This window comes from Diceros bicornis, chromosome 25 (assembly GCF_020826845.1).
Source record: "Diceros bicornis minor isolate mBicDic1 chromosome 25, mDicBic1.mat.cur, whole genome shotgun sequence".
Classification (NCBI taxonomy): Eukaryota; Metazoa; Chordata; class Mammalia; order Perissodactyla; family Rhinocerotidae; genus Diceros; species Diceros bicornis.
Window position 1 is genome coordinate 674018 of NC_080764.1, and position 27847 is coordinate 701864.

At 40.0% G+C, this 27847-nt stretch overlaps 1 protein-coding gene across 1 annotated transcript in view; it reads right to left on the reverse strand.

Moving 5' to 3' along the window:
- The window catches only part of MOV10L1 (Mov10 like RISC complex RNA helicase 1), an 85359-nt gene that overhangs the window by 19726 nt on the left and 37786 nt on the right, over positions 1-27847 (reverse strand). The window contains 2 exon segments of the mRNA XM_058568098.1: positions 19145-19242; positions 19689-19747. Coding sequence (XP_058424081.1) covers positions 19145-19242; positions 19689-19747 — 157 coding nt within the window.

Genomic DNA, 27847 nt, shown 5'->3' on the forward strand with positions numbered 1-27847 from the left:
CTTGGAGTGGTCAGTCTTTTCAATTCTGGCCATTCTAATAAGTCTGCAGTGGTATCTCACTGTAGTTTTGATTTGTGTTTCCCTAACAACTAATGTTGCTGAGCATCTTTTCATGTATTTATTGACCATCTGTATATATTCTTTGGTAAAGTATCTGTCCAAGTCTCCTTCATTTTTAAAATTGAGGGTTTATTATTGAATTTGTAGAGTTCTTTAATATATATTCTCAATACCAGTCCTTTACCAGATATGTGATTTGCAATCATTTTCAGTCTGTCATTTGTCTTTTCATTGTCTTAACAAGGTCTTCTGAACAGGAAAATATTTAATTTGAGTTCAAAGTTATCAATTTTTTCTTTACAGGTCACACTCCTAGCATCACATCTAAAACGCCTTTGCCTAGCCTAAGGATATGAAGATTTTCTCCTACATTGTTTTCTAGAAGTTTTATAGTGTTAGGCTTTATATTTAGGACTACGAACATTTTGAGTTAACTTTTGTAAATGCTGCGAGGTATGGATCCAGGTACACATTTTTGCATATGATATTCAACTGTCCCAGCACCATTTGTTAAAAAGACTATTTTTTCTCCACTCTACCTGCCACTGTACCTTTGCAGAAAATCAGTTGTCCAAATACGTGTGGGTCTATTTCTAGGCTTTCTATTTTGTTCCACTGATACATCTGTTTATCCTGATGACATAAGCACACTGTCTGGATTACTATAACTTTGTAATACAACTCAAGATCAGGCAATGTGAGTTCTTTGAGTTTGTTGTTCTTTCTCGGTTGTTTTCACAACTCTAAGTCCTTTTCATGTCCATATGAATTTCAGAATCAGCTTGTTAATTTCTACAAAAAGTCTGTTGAGATTTTGACTCAAACAGCACTGAATTTATAGATAATTTGGGGAGAACAGGCATCTTAACAATGCTAAGTCTTCTGACCCATGAACGCTGTGTATCTTTCCATTTTTTAGGTCTTCTGTTAATTTGTCTCATCAATATTTTATGGTTTTCAGTGTACAATCTTGGGCATCTTTTGTCAGATTTATCCCTAATATTTAAAACATTTGGATACTATTTTAAATGGCATTAAAAAATTCAGTTGAGTATTTATTGCTAGTAGTATATATACAAACAATTTACTTTTGTATAGAGACCTTCCTATCCTGCAAGTGTGGTAACCCCTTATTAGTTCTAACAGCTGCACCTAAGAGTCCATCCGATTTTCTATGTGATATGGACGCCTTTCATTCTTCTTGCCAGGAACCTGCAACAATGCCCTGTTGAACACAAGCGGCAGGAGCAGACATGCCCCGATCCTGATCTTGGGGAAAGAGCCCTAGTCACTCACCAAGTAGGTATTGTGTAGGGAAAGGAAGTTCCCTGCGATCTCTATAGTTTGCTGAGCGAGTTTTGATCAGGAATAGATGTTGGATTTTGTCAGATGTCTTTTCTGTATCTACAGAGATGGTGATAAATATGATGAACTCCCTTGATTGACTGTGGCATGCTAAACCAGCTTCTTATTCCTAGGATGAACCTTCATGGTCTCTCTCATACATATAAATATACACACATAAGTGAGTTCTCCAGAGAAGCAGAACCAATAGGATATGTGTAAATCTGTATAAAGACATCGATTATAAGAAAGTGGCTCATGTGACTACTGAGGCTGAAAAGCCCAAGACCTGCTGTGGGCGCTGAAGACCCAGGACGGCCGACGTCTCAAGTCCAAAGGCAGGAGAAGACCGATGTCCCAACTCGAGGGAGTCAGGTAGGAGGAGTTCCCTCTTACTCAGCCTGTTCTTTTCAGGCCTCCAGTGGACTGGACAAGGCCCACCCACACTGGGAGGGCAATCTGCTTTACTCGGTCCACCAATCCAAATGCTCACTTCATTTAGAATCAGCCTCACAGACACACCCAGATATAATGTTTAATCAAATGTCTGGGCACCTCATGGCCCAGTCAAGTTGACACACAAAACTGACCACCACAGTAAGATTCCTATAACTTTTAAAAAATATCTGTAGATTCTATAATGATGTCACCTCTCTCCTTCCTGATACTGGTAATTTGTCTTTCCTCTTTTTCCCTGATCAGTCTTGGCTTGAGGTCTAGCAATTTTATTGATCTTCTCAAAGAATCAGCTTTTGGGTTCACTGATTTCTCTATTGTTTCTGTTTCCTATTTCATTGATTTCTACTCTAATATTAGTTTATTATTTTCTTTCTTTAGTTTGGGTTCCATTTATTCTTCTTTTTCTACTTTTCTAAGGAGGAAGCTGAGGTCATCCATTTGAAACTTTTATTCTTTTTTAATTCAGGCATTTAGTGCTATAAGATATGTGGGGATTTTCCAGAGATCTTTATGTTACTGATTTCTAATTTAATTCCATTATGGTTAGAGAAGATATTCTGTATGACTTTAATCCTCTTAAATTTGAGACTTGTTTTACGGCCCCAGATAAGGTTTCCCTTGGTGAATGTTCCGTGTCCACTTCTAAACAAAGTGGAGGTACTCAGCTCCTGTTGGGTGAAGTCCTAAAAAAGTCCTCCAGGCCACGCTGGTCGACTTGGGTGCTGGTGCCCACCACGCCTGCACACATCTCTGCCTTCTTTTTCTATCACTGAGAGAGGAGCACTGACATCTCTGACTGTCCTGAGCAATCTATTTCTCTTTGTAGTTACATCAGTTTCTGTTTCCTGTATTTTGAAGCTGTTATTAGGTACATAAGCATGTAGGGTTGTTACACATTCCTCAAGTCCCTTCTTTATTATTATGACAGAATCTTCTTCACCCTGGTTAGCTTTGCTCCTAAACCTACTTTGTCTGACATGAATATAGCCATTCCATCTTTCTTTTGATGGTATCTTTTTCCATCCTTTACTTTTAACTTGTGTCTTTATATTTAAAATGAGTTTCTTACAGGCAGCATATAGTCGGGTCTTTCTTTTTTATCCAACCTGACAGTCTCTATCTCTTAACTGCAGTGTTTAGAACACGTACATTTAATGGGATTATTGATATGGTTGGATTTAAATATATCACCTTGGTATTTGTTTTCTATGTGTCTCAGCTGTTCTAAGTCCACAGAGATCTCGATACCCCTCTCTCAGTAAGTGACCGGACAAGTGGGCCAACGATCAGGAAGGTGATAGTGGACTTGAACATGTGTCCCTCTTTTTCTGCCTACTTTCAGTTATTTTATTTTTTTACTGATGTCATAATAGTTTATAACATTGTGAAATTTCAGGTGTACACCATTATTTGTCATTTACCATATATATGTGCCCCATTACACCTTATGCCCACCCCCCAACCCCCTTCCCCTCTGGTAACCACTAATCTATTCTCTTTGCCCATGTATTTGTTTATTTTTCACATATGAGTGAAATCATATGTCTCTTTGAAATGTTGATTTCAAGTTCTTTGGATAAATACCCAGTAGTGGAATAGCTGGGTCATACGGTATTTTGATTTTTAGTTTTTTGACAAAACTTCATACTGTTTTCCATAGAGGCTGCACCAGTTTGCATTCCCACCAGCAGTGTATGAGGGTTCCCCTTTCCCCACATCCTCTGCAACATTTGTTGTTTTTTGCCTTGGTAATTATAACCATTCTAACCAGTGTAAGGTGATATCTTAGTGTAGTATTGACTTGCATTTCCCTGATGATTAGTGATGCTGAACATCTTTTCATGTGCCTGTTGGCCATCTGTATATCTTCTTTGGAAAACTGCCTGTTCATATCCTCTGCCCATTTTTTGATCACGTTGTTTTTTTTGTTGTTGAGTTGTAGGAGTTCTTTATATATTTTGGAGATTAGCTCCTTGTTGGATATATGATTTGCAAATATTTTCTCCCAGTTGGTGGGTTGTCTTTTTGTTTTGTTCATGGTTTCCTTTACCTTGCAGAAGCTCTTTAGTCTGATGAAGTCCCATTTGTTATTTTTTCTTTTGTTTCCCTTGCCTGAGTAGACACGGTATCTGAAAAGATCCTTCTAAGACCAATGTCAAAGAGTGTACTGCCTTTATTTTCTTCTGGGAGTTTTACGGTTTCACGTCTTACCTTGAAGTCTTTGATCCATCCTGAATTAACTTTTGTGTGTGGTGGAAGATGGTGGTCTACCTTCATTCTTTTGCATGTGGCTGTCTAGTTTTCCCAACACCATTTATTAAAGAGACTTTCCTTTCTCCATTGCATGTTCTAAGCTCCTCTGCCAAAGATTAGCTGTCCGTATATGTGTGGTTTTATTTCAAGGCTTTCAATTCTGTTTCATTGATCTGTGTGTCTGTTTTTGTACCAGTACCATGCTGTTTTTTTTCCTGTGTGTGAGGAGATCAGCCCCAAGCTAACATCTGCCAATCCTCCTCTTTTTTTGCTGAGGAAAACTGGCCCTGGGCTAATATTTGTGCCCATCTTCCTCCACTTTACACGGGACACCGCCACAGCATGGCTTGCCAAGCGGTGCGTCGGTGCGCGCCTGGGATCCGAACCAGGGAACCCTGGGCTGCCGCAGTGGAGTGCGCACACTTAACCGCTTGCGCCACCGGGCCGGCCCTGTTTGTTTTCCCCCCCAGGAAGATTGGCCCTGTGCTAACATCTGTTGCCAATCTTCCTTTTTGTTTTTTCTTTTTCTCCCCAAAGCCCCAGTACATAGTTGTATATCATAGTTGTAGAGTTGTAGCTCTTCTATGTGGAATGCCACCTCAGCATGGCTTGATGAGCAGTGAGTAGGTCCATGCCCAGGATCCAAACTGGCAAACTCTGGGCCACCGAAGCAGAATGTGCAAACTTAACCGCTACGCCAGCGGGCCTGCCCCTACCATGCGGTTTTGATTACTTTATCTTTGTAGAATATTTTGAAGTCAGGGATTGTGATGTCTCCAGCTTTGTTCTTTTTTCTCAGGACTGCTTTAGCTATTTGGGGTCTTCTGCTGCCCCATATGAATTTTAGGATTCTTTGTTCTATTTCTGTGAAGAATGTCATTGGGATTCTGATCAGGATTGCATTGAATCTGTAGATTGCTTTAAGTAGTATGGACAATTTAACGATATTTATTCTTCCAATCCATGTGCATGGAATATCATTCCATTTCTTTATGTCACCATCAATTTCTTTCAATAATGTCTTATAGTTTTCATTGTATCGGTCTTTCACCACCTTGGTTAAATTTATTCCTAGGTATTTTACTCTTTTTGTTGCGACTGTAAATGGGAATGTATTCTTGAGTTCTCTTTCTGTTAGTTCATTATTAGAGTACAGAAATGCAACTGATTTTTCTAAGTTGATTTTGTACTCTGCAACTCTGCTGTAGTTGTTGATTATTTCTAATAGTTTTCCAAGGGATTCTTTAAGATTTTCTATATATAAAATCATATAGACTGTAAACAGTGAGAGTTTCACTTCCTCTGTGCCAATCTGGATACCTTTTATTTCTTTTTTTTTGTGAGGACGAGCAGCCCTGAGCTAACACCCGATGCCAATCCTCCTCTTTTTGCTGAGGAAGATTGGCCCTGGGCTAACATACGTGCCCATCATCCTCTACTTTATATGCCACAGCATGGCTTGACAAGTGGTGCGTCGGTGCACGCCCAGGAACCAAACCAGCGAACCCTCAGGCCACTGAAGCGGAGCGTGAGCACTTAACCGCTGTGCCACCGGGCCAGCCACCCTTTCTATTTATTTTTCTTGTCTAATTGCTCTGGCCAAAACTTCCAGTACTATGTTGAATAAATGGCGAGAGTGGGCACCCTTGTCTTATTCCTGGTCTCAGAAGAATGGTTTCCAGTTTTTCCCCATTGAGTATGACGTTGGCTGTGGGTTAGGCATATACGGCCTTTTATTATGTTGAGGTATTTTCCTTCTATACCCATTTTGTTGAGTTTTTATCATAAATGGATGTTGGATCTTGCCAAATGCTTTCTCAGCGTCTACTGAGATGATCATGTGGTTTTTACTCCTCATTGTGTTGATGTGATGTATCACACTGATTGATTTGCGGATGTTGAACCATCCCTGTGTCCCTGGTATAAATCCCACTTGATCATAGTGTATGATCCTTTTGATGTATTGCTGTATTTGGTTTGCCAATATTTTGTTGAGGATTTTTGCATCTATGTCCATCAGCAATATTGGCCTGTAGTTTTCCTTCTTCGTGTTGTCCTCGTTGGGCTTTGGGATCAGGGTGATGCAGGCCTTGTAGAATGTGTTAGGAAGTGTTCCATCTTCTTCAATTTTCTGGAATAGTTTGAGGAGGACAGGTATTAAATCTTCTTTGAATGTTTGGTAGAATTCTCCAGAGAAGCCATCTGGTCCTGGACTTTTACTTTTTGGGATTTTTTTTTTTTTTTTTTTTTTTTTGTGAGGAGATCAGCCCTGTGCTAACATCTGCCAATCCTCCTCTTTTTTTTGCTGAGGAAGACGGCCCTGGGCTAACATCTGTGCCCATCTTCCTCCACTTTATATGGGACGCCGCCACAGCATGGCTTGCCAAGCAGTGCGTTGGTGCGCGCCCGGGATCCGAACCAGCGAACCCCGGGCCGCCGCAGCAGAGCGCGCGCACCTAACCGCTTGCGCCACGGGGCCAGCCCCTATGGGAGGTTTTTGATTACTGTTTCAACCTCTTTACTTGTGACTGGTCTATTCAGATTCTCTATTTCTTCTTGATTCAGTTTTGGGGGGCTGTATGAATCTAAGAATTTATCCATTTCTTCTAGATTGCCCAATTTGTTGGCATATAGTTTTTCATAGTATTCTCTTATAATCCTTTGTATTTCTCTGTTATCTGTTGTAATTTCTCCTCTTTCATTTCTAACTTTATTTGAGCCATCTCTCTTTTCTTCTTAGTGAGTCGGGCTAAGAGTCTGACAATTTTATCTTCTCAAAGAACCAGCTCTTAGTTTCACTGATCCTTTCTACGTTTTTTTTGTTGTTGTTGTTTCAATTTCATTTATTTCTGCTCTAATTTTTATTATTTCTCTCCTTCTGCTGACTCTGGGCTTTATTTGTTCTTCTTTTTCTAGTTCTGTTAGGTATAGCGTAAGATAGCTTATTTCAGATTTTTCTTGTTTGATAAGGTGGGCCTGTATTGCTATGAACTTCCCTCTTAGGACTGCTTTTGCTGCATCCCATAAGAGTTGGTATGTTGTATTTTCATTTGTCTCTAGATATTCTTCGATTTCTCCTTTAATTTCTTCAATGATCCATTGGTTGTTCAGTAGCATGTCGTTTAGTCTCCACTTCTTTGTCGCTTTCCCAGTTTTTTTCTCATAGCTGATTTCCAGTTTCATGGCATTATGGTCTGAAAAGATGCTTGTTACAATTTCAATCTTCTTAAATTTATTGAGGCTTGCTTCGTTTCCCAACATATAGTCTATGCTTGAGAATGTTCCATGCGCGCTTGAGAAGAATGTGTAGTCAGCTGTTTTTGGATGAAGTGCTCTGTATATGTCTACTAGGTCCATCTTGTCCAGTTTTTCATTTAACTTCACTGTTTCCTTATTGACTTTTTCTCTGGATGATCTAGCCATTGGTGTAAGTGAGGTATTAAGATTCCCTACTATTACTGTGTTGTTGTTAGTATCTCCTTTAAGGTTTGTCAATAGTTGCTTTACATACTTTGGTGCTCCTATGTTGGGTGTGTACATACTTATAATTGATATATCTTCTTGGTGGAGTGTCCCTTTTATCATTATATATTGCCCTTCTTGAAGTCTACTTTGCCTGATATGAGTATGGCAACACCTGCTTTCTTTTGTTTGCCATTAGCTTGGAGTATTGTCTTCCATCCTTTCACTGAGCCTGTGCTTGTCTTTAGAGTTGAGATGTTTTTCCTGGAGGCAGCATATTTTTGGGTCTTGATTTTTAATCCATCCTGCCACTCTGTATCTTTTGATTGGAGAGTTCAATCCATTTACATTTAGGGTAATTACTGATATATGAGGGCTTAATGTTGCTGTTTTGTCACTTATTTTCAGGTTCTTTTGCATTTCCTTTGTTTCTTGTCCCATTTGTTTCGGACTGCCAATTCAGTTTGGTTGTTCTGTCTTATGACTCTTCTAGTTTTCTCTTTATCATATGTGATTTCGTTTTGATTATTTGTTTAGTGGTTACCTTGAGGTTTGCATAAAAAATCTTGTGTATGAGATATTCCATTATCTGATGGCCTCCTATTTCCTTATACTAAGTCAATTCAATCTCTTTCCTCTTCCCCTTCTAAGTCATTCTTGTTACAACTTATTCTATCTTGTGTTGTGGGTGTGTGTTTACAGTGATGAGGTTATATTTATTTTTGGTGATTTCCTTCCTTTGATCTTTGATTTTGGTATTTAAATGGTTGCTAACCTATTCCGGTAAAGATCTACTATTTTTCTGATCTTGCCTACCTATTTTTCTCCTTGTTCCAAGCTTTGTATTCCCTTTCTCTTCTTTTTTTCAGGCCTGAGGGCCTCCTTGAGTATTTCTTGTAGTGGGGGTCTCATGGCCATGAACTCCCTTAGCTTTTGTTTATCTGGGAAAGTTACTATTTCTCCATCATATTTGAAGGATATTTTTGCTGGATAGAGTATTCTTGGCTGAAACTTTTTGTCTTCCAAAATTTTGAATATATCATTCCAGTCTCTTCTAGCCTGTAAAGTTTCTGTTGAGAAATCCGCTGAGAGCCTGATGGGAGTTCCTTTGTACGTTATTTTTTGTTTTTGTCTAGCTGCCCTTAATATTGTTTCTTTGTCATTGACTCTGGTTAGCCTTACCACTATATGCCGTGGAGTGGGCCTTTGCCTGTTGATGTATTTAGGCGACCTATTGACTTCACTTACTGGTATTTCCTGCTCCTTCCCTAGATTCGGGAAGTTCTCAGCTATTATTTCCTTGAATAGGCTCTCTGTTCCTTTTTCCCTCTCTTCTCCCTCAGGAATACCTATAATTCTTATGTTACATTTCCTAATAGAGTCGGATATTTCTCGGAGACTTTCTTCACTTCTTTTTAGTCTTAGTTCTCTCTCCTTCTCCATCTGGAGCATATCTGTATTCCTATCCTCTATAATGCTAATTCTTTCCTCCATATTGTCAGCTCTGTTCTTTAAAGATTCCAGATTGTCCTTTATCTCCTCCATTGTGTTCTTCATCTCCATCAGCACTGATTGGTTTTTCTTTATGATTTCAATCTCTTCTGTGAAGAAACTCCTTATCTCGTTGAATTGTTTGTTGGTGTTACCTTGTATTTCGTTGAGTTTTTTTAATGATAGCCATTTTGAAATCTCTGTCATTCAGGTTATGGATTTCTGTGCCTTCAGGGTTGGTTTCTGGATGGTTGTCATTTTCCTTCTGGTCTGGGGATTTCATGTACCTTTGCGTTGTGGTTCCTGTATTCACTTTGTTTTTCCTCACCCTGGAAGTATGTGGTTGCAGTTTTCACCAGCCGCCACTGTGTGGTGGTTCAAGGCTGTGTAATCTGAGCCCCCTGTGCTCTGCCCCAGCTGCTCGCTGGGATCAGTCGGGCCACTGTCTGGTCTGGTCGGCTGAGCTGCAGTGTTGGGCATGTGAGGAGGTGTGGGGGGCTCTGTCTCTTGCCCGCTGGGTCCCTGGTATGAGAGGCTTCTGGCTCACCCCTCGTTATCCGCTCTCCTGGAGTGCTCAGATGTTGATGGCACCCCTGCAGCAGTTCTGAGTCCTCTGTGTGGGAGTTTCCTACTGTCTGAGAGAGCTCGAAGAGCTATGGTTTCCCTGCAGAGAGCTGCCCCTCCCCCCTCTCTGGGAGCTGCATGGACCCGGGTCGCTGATCTGATGGGAAGGGAGAGGATTTCTCTTTACCTCTCCCCACTTCCTCTGGGGGCCCCAGCACGTCTACTCTCAGATGTGCAGCAGGGTGGATCTTTCCTATCTTCCTTTTTGCTGTCTAGGAATCCACTGTTGGTCTGTGACTGTCCCTTTTGTTGTATCTTATTGGGGGAAGAGTTTACGGGAAAGCTCACTCTGCCATGATGCTGATGTCACTCTCCAGTTAACCATTTTTTGATTCTCTTTTATCTCCTTTGTTGGTCTATTAGTTATAACTTTTTGTATTGTTATTTTAGTCGTTGCTCTAGGGTTTATAGTACATATCCTTGATCACAGTCTACTTCAAGCAAATTATACTACTTCACATACAGTATAAGAAACTTACAATAATATTCTCTTCTCCCATCCCTTGTGCTATTATTGTATATTTTAGATCTATATATGTTACAATACATTGTTACAATATATGTCCACAATACATTGCTACATTGTTATTACTTCAGCTTTAAAAAGTCAATTATCTTTTTTTAAAATTTAAAAAATTTTATTGTGACAGCCACATGCAAAAGAATGAAAGTAGACCATTATATTACACCATACACAAAAATTAACTCAAAACAGATTAAAGACTTGAATGTAAAAACCTGAAACCATAAAACTCCTAGAAGAAAATACAGGCAGTACGCACTTTGACATCAGTCTTAGCAGCATCTTTTTGCATACCATGTCTACTCAGGAAAGGGGAACAAAAGAAAAAATAAACAAATGGGACTATATCAGATTAAAAAACTTCTGTACAGCAAAGGAAACCATCAACAAAACCCACCAACTGGGAGAAAATCTTTGCAAATCACATATCTGACAAGGCATTAACGTCCAAAACATATAAAGAACTCACACAAATCAACAATAAAAAAATGAACAACCCGATCAAAAAATGGGCAGAGGATATGAACATTTTTCCAAAGAAGATAGATGGATGGCCAACAGGCACATGAAAAGATGTTCAACATCACTAATTATTAGGGAAAAACAAATCAAAATTACAATAAGATATCACCTCACACCCATCAGAATGGCTATAATTAACAAGACAGGAAACAACAAGTGTTGGAGAGGATGTGGAGAAAAGGGAACCCTCATACATCGCTGGTGGGAATGCAAACTGGTGCAGCCACTATGGAAAACAGTATGGAGATTTCTCAAAAAATTAGAAATAGATATACGATATGATCCAGCAATTCCACTATTGGGAGTCTATCCAAAGAACGTGAAACCAACAATCCAAAGAGGCTTATGCACCCCTGTGTTCATTGCAGCATTCTTCACAATAGCCAAGAAGTGGAAGCAACCCAAGTGCCCATCAGCAAATGAATGGACAAAGAAAAAAGATATATACTCACACACACAATGGAATATTACTAAGCCATAGAAAAGACAAAATTGTGCCATTTGCGACAACATGGATAGACCTTGAGGGTATTATCCTAAGTGAAATAAGTCAGAGGGACAAAGCCAAATACTATCTGATTTCACCCATATGTAGAAGATAAACACATAAATAAGGAGAACAGACTAGTGGTTACCAGAGGAGGAGCAGGTGGGGGGAGGACAAAAAGGGTAAAGGGGCACATATATATGGTGATGGATTAAAAACTAGACTACTGGTGAACACGATGCAGTCTATAAAGAAACTGAAATAGTGTGATGTATACCTGAAATTTACACAATGTTTTAAGCCAATAAGACCTCAATAAAAAAAATTTTATTGTGGTAAGAACACTTAACATGAGATCTTCCCTCATAAATCTTTGAGGATACAATACAGTATTTATTAACTACAGGAACAACGCTGTACAGTTGATCTTTAGAACTTACTCATTTTGCATAATCGAGACATGATGCCAATTGATTACCAGCCCTCCATTCCCCTTCAGCCCCTGGAACCAGCATTCTACTCTGACCCTACAAGTCTGATGGTTTTAGGTCTCTCCTCTGAGAGGAATTATGCAGCACTTGTCTTCTGTGACTGGTTTATTATTTGGCATAATGTCCTCCAGGTTCATCCATGCTTTAAAAGTCATTTATCTTTTTAAAACAGGTTAAGAGAGACAAAGAAGGGAAATATATAATGATAAAAGGGACACTCCACCAAGAAGACATATCACTTATAAATATATATGCACCCAACATAGGAGCACCAATGTACATAAAGCAACTATTAACAAACCTAAAAGGAGACATTAACAACACAGTAACAGTAGGGGATCCTAATACCCCACTTACCATCAATGGATAGATCATCCAGACAAAAAGTCAATAAAGAAATAGTGGACTTAAATGAAAAACTGGATGAGATGGACCTAGTAGACATATACAGAGCACTCCATCCAAAAACAGCTGACTACACATTCTTCTCAAGCGCACATGGAACATTCTCAAGCATAGACCATATGTTGGGAAACAAAGCAAGCCTCAATAAACATAAGAAGATTGAAATCATAACAAGCATATTTTCAGACCATAATGCTATGAAACTGGAAATCAACCACAAAAAAAAAAAACTGGGAAAGTGACAAAAATGTGGAGATTAAATAACATGGTACTGAACAACCAATGGATCATTGACGAAATTAAAGGAGAAATCAAAAACTATCTGGAAACAAACGAAAATGAAAATATGCCATACCAAACCATATGGGATGCAGCAAAAGCGGTCCTGAGAGGGGAAACTCATAGCGATACAAGCCCACCTTAACAAACAAGAAAAAGCCCAAATAAGCAACCTTAAATTACACCTAACAGAACTAGAAAAAGAAGAACAAACAAAGCCCAAAGTCAGCAGAAGGAGAGAAATAATAAAAATCAGAGCAGAAATAAATGAAATTGAGACAAAAAAAAACAGTAGAAATGATTCATGAAACAAAGAGTTGGTTCTTTGAGAAGATAAACAAAATCGACAAACCGTTAGCCAGGCTTACTAAGAAAAAAAGAGAAAAGACTCAAGTAAATAAAATTAGAAATCTTTGAAAGAGGAGAAATTACAATGGATACCATGGAAATATAAAGGATTATAAGAGAATACTATGAGAAATTATATGCCAACAAACTGGACAACCTAGAAGAAATGGATAAATTCTTAGACTCATACAACCTCCCAAAACTGAACCAAGAAGAAATGGAGAATCTGAATAGACCAATCACAAGTAAAGAGATTGAAATAGTAATCAAAAGCCTCCCAAAAAATAAAAGTCCAGGACCAGATGGCTTCTCTGGTGAATTTTACCAAACAGTCAAAGAAGATTTAACACCCATCCTTCTCAAACTATTCCAAAGAATAGAGGAAGATGGAACACTTCCTAAATCATTCTACGAGGCCAACATCACCTTGATACCAAAGCCAGACAAAGACAATACAAAGAAGGAAAACTACAGGCCAGTATCGCTGATGAACATAGATGCAAAAATCCTCAACAAAATATTGGCAAACTGAATACAGCAATACATTAAAAAGATCATACACCATGATCAAGTGGGATTCATACCAGGGACGCAGGGATGGTTCAACATCCGCAAATCAATCAACGTGATACATCACATCAACAAAACAAAGAATAAAAACCACATGGTCATCTCAATAGACGCAGAGAAGGCATTTGACAAGATACAACATCCATTTATGACAAAAACTCTCAACAAAATGGGTATAGAAGAAAAGTACCTCAACATAATAAAGGCTATTTATGACAAACCCACAGCCAACATCATACTCAATGGGGAAAGACTGAAAGCCATTCCTCTGAGAACAGGAACAAGGCAGGGCTGCCCACTCTCACCACTCCTATTCAACATAGTACTGGAAGTTTTGGCCAGAGCAATTAGGTAAGAAAAAGGAGTAAAAGGAATCCAAATAGGCAACGAAGAAGTGAAAATCTCACGATTTGCAGATGACATGATTTTATATATAAAAAACCATAAAGAATCCCTTGGAAAACTATTAGAAATAATCAACAACTACAGCAGGGTACAAAATCAATCTACAAAAATCAGTTGCATTTCTGTATGCTAATAACGAACTAACAGAAAGAGAGCTCAAAAAGATAATACCATATACAATTGCATCAAAAAGAATAAAATATCTAGGAATAAATCTTACCAAGGAGGTGAAAGACCTATACAATGAAAACTACAAGACATTATTGAAAGAAATTGATGACGACGTAAAGAAATGGAAAGACATCCCATGCACATGGATTGGAACAATAAACATAGGGCTGGTCCCATGGCTTAGCGGTTAAGTGCGCGCACTCCGCTACTGGCAGCCCGGGTTCAGATCCTGGGCGCGCACCGACGCACCGCTTGTCCGGCCATGCTGAGGCTGCGTCCCACATACAGCAACTAGAAGGATGTGCAGCTATGACATACAACTATCTACTGGGGCTTTGGGGGAAAAATAAAAAAAAAATTATAAAAAAAAAATAAACATAGTTAAAATGTCTATATTACCTAAAGCAATCTATAGATTCAATGCAATCCCAATCAGAATCCCAATGACATTCTTCACGGAAATAGAAAAAAGAACACTAAAATTCATATGGGGCAACAAAAGACCCTGAATAGCCAAAGCAATCCTAAGAAAAAAGAACAAAGCTGGAGGCATCACAATCCCTGACTTCAAAACATACTACCAAAGCAATAGTCATCAAAACAGCGTGATACTGGTACAAAAACAGGCACAGATCAATGGAACAGAATTGAAAGCCCAGAAATAAAACCACACATATACAGACAGCTAATTTTTGACAAAGGAGCTAAGAACATACAATGGAGAAAGGAAAGTCCCTTCAATAAATGGTGTTGGGAAAACTAGACAGCCACATGCAAAAGAATGAAAGTGGACCATCTGCTATTGCCATTCATAAAAACTAACTCAAAATGGATCAAAGACCTGAAGGTGAGACCTGAAACTATAAAACTCATAGAATAGAAAATATAGGCAACACACTAGTTGACATTGGTCATAAAGGAATCTTTTCGGATGACATGCCTACCCAGTGTAGGGAAACTAAAGAAAAAATAAGCAAGTGGGACTTTATCAGATTAAAGAGCTTCTACAAGACAAAGGGAAACCAGAATCAAGATGAACAGACAATTTCACCAGCTGGGAGAAAATATTTGCAAAACATACATCTGAAAAGGGGTTGATCTCCACAATATATAAAGAACTCACACAACTGAACAACAAAAAAACAAACAACCTGATCAAAAAATTGGCAGAGGAAATGAACAGACACCTCTCCAAAGAAGATATACAGATGGCCAATAGGCACATGAAAAGATGTTCAACATCACTAATCATCAGGGAAATGCAAATCAAAACAACACTAAGATATCACCTCATGCCCGTTAGAATGGCTATAACCACCAAGACAAAAAACAACAAATATTGGAGAGGATGTGGAGAAACAGGAACCCTCATACACAGCTGGTGGGAATGCAAACTGGTGCAGCCTCTATGGAAAACAGTATGGAGATTCCTCAAAGAATTAAAAATAGAGATGCCCTATGATCCAGCTATCCCACTACTGGGAATCTATCCAATGAACCGGAAATCAACAATCCAAAGAGGCTTATGCACCCCTATGTTCATTGCAGCATTATTCACTATAGCCAAGACATGGAAGCAACCTCAGTGTCCCTCGACTGATGACTGGATCAAGAAGATGTGGTACATATATACACAATGGAATACTACTCAGCCATAAAAAAAGACAAAATCGTCCCATTTGCAACAACATGGATGGGCCTGAGGGTATTATGTTAAGTGAAGTAAGCCAGAAAGAGAAAGACAAACACTGTATGATCTCACTCATATCTGGAAGATAAACCAACACATGGACAGAGAAAACTGTATTGTGGTTACCTGGGGCAGAGGGGGTGGGGGGTGGGCACAAGGGGTGAAGGGAGTCATATATATGGTGATGGACAAACAAAAATGTACAACCCAAAACTTCACAATGTTATAAACTATTAAAACATCAATAGGGCCGGACCCGTGGCTTAGCGGTTAAGTGCGTGTGCTCCGCTAGTGGCGGCCCGGGTTCGGATCCCGGGCGCGCACCGACGCACCGCTTGTCTGGCCATGCTGAGGCTGCGTCCCACATACAGCAACTAGAAGGATGTGCAACTATGACACACAACTATCTACTGGGGCTTTGGGGCAAAAAAGGAGGAGGATTGGCAATAGATGTTAGCTCAGAGCTGGTCTTTCTCAGCAAAAAGAGGAGGCTTAACACGGATGTTAGCTCAGGGCTGATCTTCTTCACACACACGCAAAAAATCAATAAAAAACAGTCATTTATTTTTTAAAGAGATTTTCTTAAAAATGAGAAACTCTTTAAACATATCCAGATGTTTATCATTTTGGTCCTTTCCATGACTTTGTGGGGACCCTCATTTCCCTCTGGCATCATTTCCTTATGTCTACAGGACCACTATTTCTAGTAGTGTGGGTCTGCTGGTGACTAATTCTATCTTGAAGCTTTTGTCTGAAGAAGTTTTTGTTTCATCTTCCTTTTGGAAAAGTGCTCACTGGGCACAGAACTCTAGGGTGAGTTTTCCCTTCAGCACTTTGAAGATGTCCTTCCAGTGTCTCCCAGCTTACACTGTTTTCAGTGAGAAGTCTGCTCTAGTTCTGATTTCTGAACCTCTGCATACAATGGAACTTTCTGTTTTTAAGATTTGCTTTTTAGTGACTTTCAGGAATTTAACTATCATGTGCCTTGGTGCGTATTTCTTGTACTTAGGGTCTGTTGAGGTTCCTGAATCTGCAGGTTTATAGTTTTCATCAAATTAGGAAAATTTCTGCTCAATATTTTTTGAAATACTCCCCCGCCCTGCTCTCTGGGACGCCAACCCCTTGTAGGTGAGGCTGCCCAAAGTTGTCCCACAGCTCAGTGATGCTCTGTTGTTTTTTTTTTTGTGAGGAGATCAGCCCTGTGCTAACATCTGCCAATCCTCCTCTTTTTTTTTGGTGAGGAAGACTGGCCCTGGGCTAACATCTGTGCCCATCTCCCTCCACTTTATGTGGGATGCCGCCACAGCACGGCTTGTCAAGCAGTGCGTCGGTGCACGCCTGGGATCCGAACTGGCAAACCCCGGGCCACTGCAGCGGAGCGCACGCACTTAACCGCTTGTGCCACCGGGCCGGCCCCCTGATGCTCTGTTTTTAAAACATACCTTTTTTTAAGAGCAGTTTTAGGTTTTTTGTTTTTAAAGATTCTTTTTATTCTGTTTCATTTCACATAGTTTCTGTCATTGTGTCTCCAAGTTCACTAATCCTTTCACTGTAGTGTCTAGTCTGCTGTTAATTCTATTTTTCATCTTAGACATTGAGTTTTTCACCTCTAGAAGATAAATTTGTGTCTTTTCTTTCACGTCTCCACTGACCATGCTCACGTCCTCCTCTCCCTTCTTGAGCATCTGGAATCTAGTTATAACTGTTTTAATGTCTGTGTATGCTAATTCTACCACTGTGTTATTTTCGGGGTTGGTTTCCATTGACTGAAATTTCTTATTATGGGTTATGTTTTTCAGTTTATTTTTTGATTACATACCAGACATTGTGATTTTTACACCTTGATGGTGCTGGATATGTTTATATTCCTAGAACTATCTTTGATCTTTGTTGTGGGATACGGCTAATCACCTGGAGAGAGCTGGACATGTCTGAGGCTTGCGCTCTCACCTTGTCAGTCTGGGTGGGAGGGGCCTACGTTCCAGGGTTAGACTTGCCTCATTCCTCAGGCAACACCCTCTGAGGACTCTGCCTGAGGACCTGTGAATTATGAGGTCTTCCTTCTCTGGCTGTGGGAACTCAGGATTCTTCCCTCTGCTCTCTCCAGGGGTTTTTTCCCAGACTCAGGTCTTTTCCTTAAAAGTGAGCACCGTGGGTCCTCAGCTGAAAAATCAAGGGAGGCCCTCTGCAGACCCTGCAAGCTTATGCTCTGTCCTGCCTTCCCCACCAGTACTGCACCCTGTGCACTCCATCCATCTTGTCCTACACTGCCAGGTGCTGTCTCCTCCACTCAGGAGACCACTGGGCTCCCCCATTCTGCTCCCTGGCCTGCAAACTCTCTGAGGGCTGTAAGCTGGGGCCATCACAGGGTACCTCATTTGTCTCCTCCCTCTCAGGAATCACTGTCCTATGACATCTGATGCTCAATATCTGAAACTGCTGTTTCACGCATCTTGTCTGGTTTTTAGTTACGTAAACTGGGAAGGTAAATCTGGTCCCTGTAATTCCATTGTGGTCGATGTGTGAAATGCTGTTGAGCTTATCTGCAACCTAGCTAATCCATAAAAAGATAATGTTCTGCATTTAAAAGTATTAAGATTCAGCCCCTCAGGAACATGACCCCCCTCAACAGCCACACCTTCCTCACCCGGCACCCACGGTCAGCATCACAGACCCTCCCTGAGACTCAGGCAGTGGGAGGACCAGTAAATGAGGTGACCACAGAGTTTTGCAGATGACACTGCATCTGTGTCCAGTGAAGACCCCTTTCTACTTTCAGAACAAAACAGACATCAGATATGAAATACACAGATTTTAACGGAAACCTTTTGCTGTTTCCTTTACAGATTTTTCTGTAATTGTGAAGGCATTCCAAAACTATCATTTTTGCATTTTTGAAGAGGGGCTATAAAATGGTAAGAGGGTTTGTAAATATTACACATAATTTAAAAATCTGAATTATTATAAATTTAAAACATGCTCAAAAAAGCAAATTCCAACAGCACAGAATTATAGGTTACAAGCTCCAGCACGGCATGGAGGATTTTTCTTGTTACTGTAAACACAACAATAAGTAAAACCATTTCTATTTTACTTATGAAAATATACCGAGAGCCTAGGACAATACCTGGCACATAATAGGCACTATGTTACTATTTATGGAGTGACTGGATTGTATAAGCAAAAAATAAAATGCCTTTGCGACATTCACGAAGATGACAAATGTTAACAACTTGCTGGGTGTGTATCCTTCCAGATATTTTCTATGCTTATATAATCATATAAATGTGCCTGAGTGTACACAAAAAAAACAATTTTTAAACCAAACTATAAGATCACACAAACAGATCTGTGTCTTACTTTACCCCACCCTCTATACTATATCTTAGCCCTACAGATAAATGTATATAAATTTTACACTCAGTCTATTTCATGAATATTTTAGGTTTATTTTAACTGTGATTTTGGGTTATTTGTGAAATACACTCCTCTAATCCTCTAGTCAATTGAAGAGCTAATACATTATCTATTTAAATATATCAAAGTCATCAAAGCAATACCTTGATGGTGGACTGTCTATCGTTTTTGGTGTCTTGTGCATGGTTCCAATTCCCGGTCACTTGGGGACACTGTAAAATGATTTCTTCTGGAAACAACACTTTTAACACAAGAAAAGGTAAGAAGGTAGACATTACTGAAAAGCTTAAAAAAGAGGAATAGAGGAAACCTAACTGCGTATAGCAATCCTGAAGAAACTTATGTCTATGCACCCCTTTCCCTCTGGCCCTGTCACAGTTACAGCATAACACCAGTACTGCATACTCTGGAACAAAGATATTTGTCTATTTTTAATTACAAAAATGAATTATATTAAGAAGGGAAAGGCAGAGTGCAATGACTTTATTTTCAATAATCTAAGCATGCTATTTTTACATAGTTGAAATAGTAAGAAAACACTAAAATCCCCAATAGAAAGAAAAACATTGGATATCACATAGTTTTACTTCTAATATGATTGAAGAGACTGTTTTACACAAAATTTTACATAAAGCCTATAAAAATACCTTGGGAAGATGTAATACTATCATTCCACAAAAATCATACCTTTCACACCTAAGCGGATGACTTGTTCAAGTGCAAAGTGACACCGTCTGCTTGTGGTCCTACCAGAAAAAAAAACAACACAAAATAACTCACTTCAAGCTTAGAAATATTAAAGCTCATACAGGTCACAGAAATTGATGATATTCTCTCTGAGTCAATAAGCTAATGTAACCTTCACAAAATACTTATGAAAAGACTGTCCTGGAGTCAGAGCTTCCACAGTCCTCACAGGCACCACCGGGAGGGAGGCCTAGAAGACTGAGGGGTCACTCTACTGTCTGCGTCCACACAACACATTACATCATGAGGAGTTCATAGAAAAACTTTAAACAGAAATTTCCCACACATCAGGCTAACAGGGACTCCTCCCTTCCTGAGAATATTTCTGTTTTAATGCACAAAGTGGACAAATAGGGGAAAAAAAAAAAATAAAGTCTATGAATTGTTAGGGACATACTAATACCACTGCATCAGGAGGAAAGTAATTTTGATTGTAAAGATTCACTCCCTTGAAATTCACTGAAAACAACTGTTAGAAGATAAAGTGAGGCATGTTAAAAATCATAAGATAGACAGTATTTGATCAAAAATTGATTTGAATTGGGCAGCATCCCATCGAGCAGATGGAAAGGAGCCCCAAGGAGCTGTACAAAACGAAGGGCTTTTATAGGCAGAAGGCAGGGGGAACAAAGAGGTCACACCAGACAAAACAGCGGGTTGGTTACTGCAAGGTTATTTCCTTCAGGGGACGGCAGGTCCATCAGGCAGTTACCTGACTAGTGTTGACCCGGTGATTCCCGATTAATGGGTTTTAAGATTCCATTTCTGGGACAGCGGAAACTGTAATTAAGTCTCGGTTTGGTGACATGGGGCTTAGCATAAGCGACTCCCTTGCGGGCCTGTTGTCTTCTTTTTTAACACAACAGAAAGAATAAAAAATGGAAAATAAAACTCCACCTTCACTAAGACAAGATGACCAAAGCTCCAAAGCATAAAGAGAAGAATGTCTGTTCAATAAAGATATCTGGCCCCAAGCAAGCAAACGTACAAGAGCTGATTTACACCGTCTCAGAACTCAAGTCACACACAGATTTCTGGAAAATTCAGACTTGGGCACCTGAAGGACCAACGGACTGTTTCTCACCTGGGTCACCAGGTGCAGGGCAGATGCTCCAAGGTCATCGTCAGGACCCATTTCCACAGCACGGAATCCTGGGTGGGATGTGTGTGTGAAATCGGAAGCAACTGAGTGCACAAGCCCATCCCTCAAAGAACCTCCCCTGAGGGGTCCCTGGCATGGAGGCCCCTGGCAGCCCCACTCTGTCCCTCCAACAGAATCTTCAACAAGCAGTTGTATGGGGTACAATAAACTCCAGCCAAGAAGAGTAACAACCAGAAAAGAACCATCCTAGGACTTAGCAAAATTGACTCTTAAGAAAGAAAAAAAAAAAATGAAGCAGATCAATTAAAGAGGAAGAAACTGAGACAGGACTTAAAACTCGTCCCCTTCCAGTGAGAGGTTTTCACACCTCTCTGCATGGATAATCTGATGCCATCTAGCCTCTTTTCAAGAGAAAGGAGGAAAGCTTTCAATATGTTTTCAAAGTTACCATAACAAAGACTCCAATATGTGACGAAGATGGTGCCAAGCAAACGAGATAACCTTATCAACCTACAGATCACCACCTGACCTCCAAATAGCATGAGAAACACCAATAAAATATTACCCAACAAATCTCAGAAGCACATTAAAGGAGGAATTCACTAAAATAAAAAAAAAAAATCATGTTTTTCATACTGGGTATACGAGAAATGTTTGATATAAAGTTATATAGTTGAAATACTTCATCTTATGAACAGGCTGAAGAAAAAAAAAAACATCTCAAGAAATGCCAAAAAGGCAATGAGTATGAGAGCTTAAAATAGAAGTCGACAAATAATTCTTTAATGTGATTAATCCAAAGAATGATACTGGCTCAAGACAAGGTTGACATAAGGGAAGCCATATTGTAGAAAAGAAAAACTCTGTTGTAACTTTGAACGACCTCCAACAAACTAACCCAGCTGGATATGCACCCTCCAGGAGGTCAACTGCTCTGTAGATTTTATGACCCCTGCTTGCCCATGTACCTCCCAGCTGCGATAAGATGATAACTTTGTTTTTTTGAGTTCCTTAGGAATGTAATGACCCCCGAACAGAGAATCTATGCTGATAGCCATCATCAGTGAAAACTGAAAGATCTAGTGTGGCACTCCCAGTCTGTACCACCAGAAGATCAATATTCCTAACCCCCTCCCCAATAACCCAATGGCCTATATAACTGCTGTAAGATTTTGTGCCCCCTTAAGATGGTTCTTTTGGACGTGAGTAGGCCATGTTTCCTCTTGCTAGCAAGATGTAATAAAAAGTCCTTTTTCTCCTACCACCTTGCCTCTTGACTATTGGCATGTCTTGCGGCGAGCAGAAGGCCCCACGTTGGGTGGTAACAAGGACAGTAAAACACTAAATGGGAAAATACTAGAGGTATTAGCACTAAATTACAAAACAAGACAAAGACATAAAGGGCTGGAGAACCATGAGAAAAAAATAAAACAGATAGGGTGGGAACTAACATAACAATAAACAAGAATTCCAGAGGAGGACAAAGAAGAGAAAGAAAAGAATAAATAAAAGAAAATTTTCCTAAGTACAAACTGTCGTTCAAGAGGAGATTCCTGGGGCCAGCCCCGTGGCGCAGCGGTTAAGTGCGTGCACTCCACTGCTGGCGGCCCGGGTTCGGATCCCGGGCGCGCACTGACGCACCGCTTGTCAGGCCATGCTGCGGCGGCATCCCACATAAAGTGGAGGAAGATGGGCACGGATGTTAGCCCAGGGCCAATCTTCCTCAGCAAAAAGAGGAGGATTGACAATGGATGTTAGCTCAGGGCTAATCTTCCTCACAAAAAAAAAAAAGAGGAGACTCCACATTGTAATGATGCCAGTTCTCCTTATATTTTAACACCACTGTACAAAGATGTAAGAATATTCATTGCTTCACCGGTTGTAATAGCAAAAAACTGGGAACCTAAATGTCCAGCAACAGGAAATTGGCTAAGTAACTTATGTCTTTCAATAGGATAACATTCACCCAGCACTAAACACCCTAAACTACAATCACCCAGCACTAAATTACAAAAGAAGAAAAGCATCAAATCAATGACTTCAACGGAATTCCACCAGTAGAAACTAGAAAAAGAGCAAATGGAACCCAAAGTAAACAGAAGAAAGGAAATAATAAAGATCAGAGCAAAAATCAATGAAATAGAAAACAGAAAAACACTCGAGAATATCAATGAAGGCCCAAGTTGAATCCTTGATAAGGTCAACAAAATTGACAGACCTCTAGCCAGACTGATGAAGGGGAGAAAGAGAAGACACATATCACTAGTACCAGGATGAGAGAGGTGATACAGATTCTACAAGTATCGAAAGAATAATAAAATAAATAATTTCATGCAAGTAGATTAGACAACTTGAAGGAAATACACAAATTCCTTAAAAGACACGTCCTATCAAAGCTCACTCAACAAGAAATTGATAACCTAAATGGTTCTTTACCTATTAAACAAATTGAATTTGTAGTCAGAAAGCTTCCCACAAAGAAAACTCCAGACCTAGAAGGCTTTGCTGGTAAATTCTACCAAACATTTAAGGAAGAAGTAATACCCATTCTATACAAACTGTCCCAGAAAACGGAAGAGGAGGGGATGCCTCTCAACTTACTGTGAGGTCAGCATTTCCCTGATACCAAAATCAGAAAAAGATAATTCGAGAAACTACAGACCAATATACCTCATGAACACAGATGCAACAATTAATAAAATTTTGGAAAATCAGATCTAACAATATATAAAAGGAAATGACATCATGGCCAGTGGGGTTTATTCCAAGAATGCAAAGTTGATTTTACATTAGAAAACCAATCAACGTAACTGAAAATCTTTTTTTTTTTTTTGTGAGGAAGATTAGCCCTGAGCTAACTTCTGTTGCCAATCCTCCTCTTTTTGCGGAGGAAGATTGGCCCTGGGCTAACATCCGTGCCCATCTTCCTCTACTTTATATGGGACGCTGCCACAGCATGGCTTGACAAGCATTATGTAGGTCCGCTCTGGGATCTGAACCTGTGAACTCCGGGCCGCCAAAGCGGAGCGTGAGAACTTAACCACTGTGCCACCAGGCGGGCCCCTGATAATCTTAATAGACATGATCATCTCAATAGACACAGAAAAAGCACTGACAAAATCCCATATCCATTTCTGATTAAAAACTCTCAGCACACTAGGAATCTATCTCCTCAACCTGACAGAGGGTCGCACTGTACTAAATGATTTAAGACTGAATGCTATACCCCTAAGACTAGGAAACAAGGCAAGGACACTGCTTCTTGCCACTTCTATTAGCACTGTGCTAGAGGCTCTAGCCACTCTGTAAGGCAAGAGAAACAAACAAAATGTATCCAGATAAGAAAGGAAGCAGTAAAACTGTCTTTATTTGAATACATGATTGTATAGGTAGAAAATTCTATGCGATCTGTAAAAAGCTACTAGGACTATGAAGTGAGTTTAGCAAGCTCAAAGGATACAAGATTAATATACAGAAATCAATCGCATTTATAAATACTAGCTACAAGGAACTGGAAATTTAAGTTAAAATTACCACTTACAAGAGCATTAAAAATTTTTTCTTTTTTTTTTTGGTGAGGAAGAGTGTCCCTGAGCTAACATCTATTGCCAATCTTCCTCTTTTTGCTTGAGGAAGATTATCCTTGAGCTAACATCTGTGCCAATCTTCCTCTATTTTGTATGCGGCATGCCACCACAGCATGGCTTGATGAGCAGTGTGTAGGTCCGTGCCTGAGATCTGAACCCACGAACCCTCGGCCACCAAATTGGAATGCACTAACTTAACCACTATGTCACCGGGCCAGCCCACAGCATTAACATTTTTAAAGACAAATTTCTTGTGGATAAATTCGACAAAAGATACGCAGAACCTGTACGGTGAAAAGTATAAAACGTTGCTACAAAGAAATGAAAAAAGACCTCACTAGATGGAGAGATATATCACTTTCAAGGGTTGGAAGACTCAATATTAAGATGTCTGGCCGGCCCCGTGGCTTGGCAGATGAGTGCGGGTGCTCCGCTGCTGGCGGCCCGGGTTCGGATCCCGGGCGAGCACTGAGGCACCGCTTCTCCGGCCATGTTGGGGCCAAGTCCCACGTACAGCAACTAGAAGGATGTGCAGCTATGACATACAACTTATCTACTGGGGCTTTGGGGGGAAAAAAATAAATAAATAAAAAAAATCTAAAAAAAAAAAAAAAAGATGTCAATTCTCCCTTAAATGAACCTAAAGATTCAGTGTAATCTCAATCAAAATCTCAACAGGATTTTTATAGAAATCGACCGGCTGATTCTAAAATCTGTACAGAAATACCAAAGACCCAGAATAGCCACAACTCTACAAAAAAGGGACAAAGTGGAGGCTTTACACCACCTGGTTTCAAGACTCATCATAAGGGCACAGTAATAAAGACTGCGTGGTATTGGTTTCAAGACAGACAAACAGACCAATGGAACAGAATGGAGATTTTAGAAAAAGATCCACACATATAAAGCCAATTGGTTTTCAAAAAAAGAACAAGGTAGTTCACTGGAGAAACGACAGTCTTTTCAACCAATGGTGCTGGGACAGCTGGATATCCCTCCCCCAGATCAATTTCTATCCATATCTTGCATCATTTGTAAAAATTAACTCAAAATAGATCATAGCCCTAAATGTAAAACTTAAAGCTGCAAAATTTCTAGAAGAAAACATAGGAGAAAATCTTTGTGATCTTGAGTTAGGGAGATTTCTTAAAAGTGTCACCAAAAGCATGATCCATGAAAGAAGAAAAATCAGTAAATTTGAACTCCATGAAAATTAATTTCTGCTCTTCAAAGGCACTAGTAAAAACAACGAAAATATAAGCCACAGTCTGGGAAAATACCCGCAAAAAAAAAATACCCAATAAAAAACTTGTATTGAGAATATATAAACACCTCTGCAAACTCAATAATAATAGTCATGTGTCACTTAACGACAGGAACGCTTTCTGAGAAGCGTGTTGTCAGGCAATTTCATCATTGCGTGAACACCACAGAGCGTACTTACACAAACCTGGATGGTATAACCTACTATACACCTAGGCTGCGTGGTACCAATCTTAGGAGACCACCGCCATAAATGCAGTCCATTGCTGACCAAAACGTCGCAGCGCGTGACTATAAAACAATAAAAAATGTGAACTGAAGACTAACAGGCACTTCAACAAAGAATGTGTGCGAATGGCAAATATGCACATGAAAAAATGCTCAACATCATTAGTCATTAGATAAATGCAAATTAAAATCACAATGAGATACCACTACACACCTATGAGAATGGTTAAAATTAAAAAGACTGACCATACCAAGGGCTGTGAGCATGTAGAACAACTGGAACCTCATATATGCTCGTGGGAATGCAAAATGGTACAGCTCCTTTACAAAAGAGTTTGGCAGTTTCTTAAAAAGTTAAGTGCGGGGGCTGGCCCATTGGCGTAGTGGTTAAGTTTGTGTGCTCCGCTTTGGCAGCCCCGGGGTTCGCAGGTTCAAATCCCGGGCACAGACCAAAGCACCACTCATCAAGCCATGCTGTGGCGGTGTCCCACATACAAAATAGAGGAAGATGGGCACAGATGTTAGTTCAGAACCAATCTTCCTCACACACATACACACAAAAAGTTAAGTGTGCACCTACCATAGGACCAAGCCATTGCACTGCCAGGCATTTACCCAAGAGAAATGAAAACATATGTCTATACAAAGACTTGTACACAAATGTTCACAGCAGTTTTATTTGTAACGGCCAAAATCTGCAAACAACCTAATATCCATCAACAAGTGAGAGGATAAATAAATTGTGGTATACTCATAATGGAATACTACTCAGCCATAAAAAGGAATGAACTCACGCAACAGCAAGGCCGAATCTCAAAATAATTACACTAAGCGAAAGATGTTAGGCAAAAAGGAGTGGGTCTTGTATGTTTCCACTTACGTAAAATTCTACAAAACGCAAATTAGTCTATAGTGATAGAAAGCACTGTCTTGGGATGGGGAGTGGCAGGGGTGGAGAAGGAATAACAAAGGGGCACAAGGAAACATTTAGGGTGATGGATATGCTCATTCTCTTGATTGTGGAGTTGGCTGCATGCGGGTATACTGCAAAACCATCAAACTGTATACTTTAAATAGGTATAGTATATTGTATGTCCATTATATCTTAGTAAACCTGTTTTTTGAAAAAGGAAAAATATGTACAGGAACTAAGCAAGTACAATTAAAGCGCAGCCTATCTGCCCTATCCAGAGCGCCCTGTCCCTCAGCTCTGTTCAACCTGCTGCACTGTGGTACTGCCCGATCTTTTAATTTTTCAAAACAGGTGGGGAATATAAATTTTTAAAAATGTGGACTCTCCTGATTCTGAGTAATTTAATTCAAACAATTAAAAAACTTATGTGGGGCAAGCAAAACCTCTGCGTGGCAAATGTGGCCGATGGGCCTCTCGCTGGTGGTGGCTTGCCCCACCCCAAAAATGTGCAAATGTGCCCCAAGGCCTCTCATTTCCTTGAACACTCCCCCTTGTTACCCACTATCCTCCTCAAGATGTGGATCCACTGCATACCACATCCAATTCGAAAATCACTGAATCGAACATCCTGCCCTCTACCTTAGCTTCCTGTCTTTCCAACACTCTGGGTCAAGAAACCCTCCAGTGTTCCTCAACTACATGGCACCCAAGCCCATTGATCCTTTGGTTTCTTCCTGTTCCTTTCTCTCCTTGCTCAACCCTCATTACCATCCTGCACATCCGTCTACGTCCTTCAGTTGGTTCACTCTTGCACCATTTGCATTAAACGTTTCCTTTCTTCTCCCCTCCCCCAAACTCGATCCACATTCTCTTTCTCTTTGAACATCCTTGCCTCATGTTCTAGAGCAGCAAGTCACTAGAAATTTCCATTTACAAATCAGCTCAAATCTCGTTTATACGACTCCCACGATGGAGGACTGCCTCACCACCATGCTCTGGAGCCCAC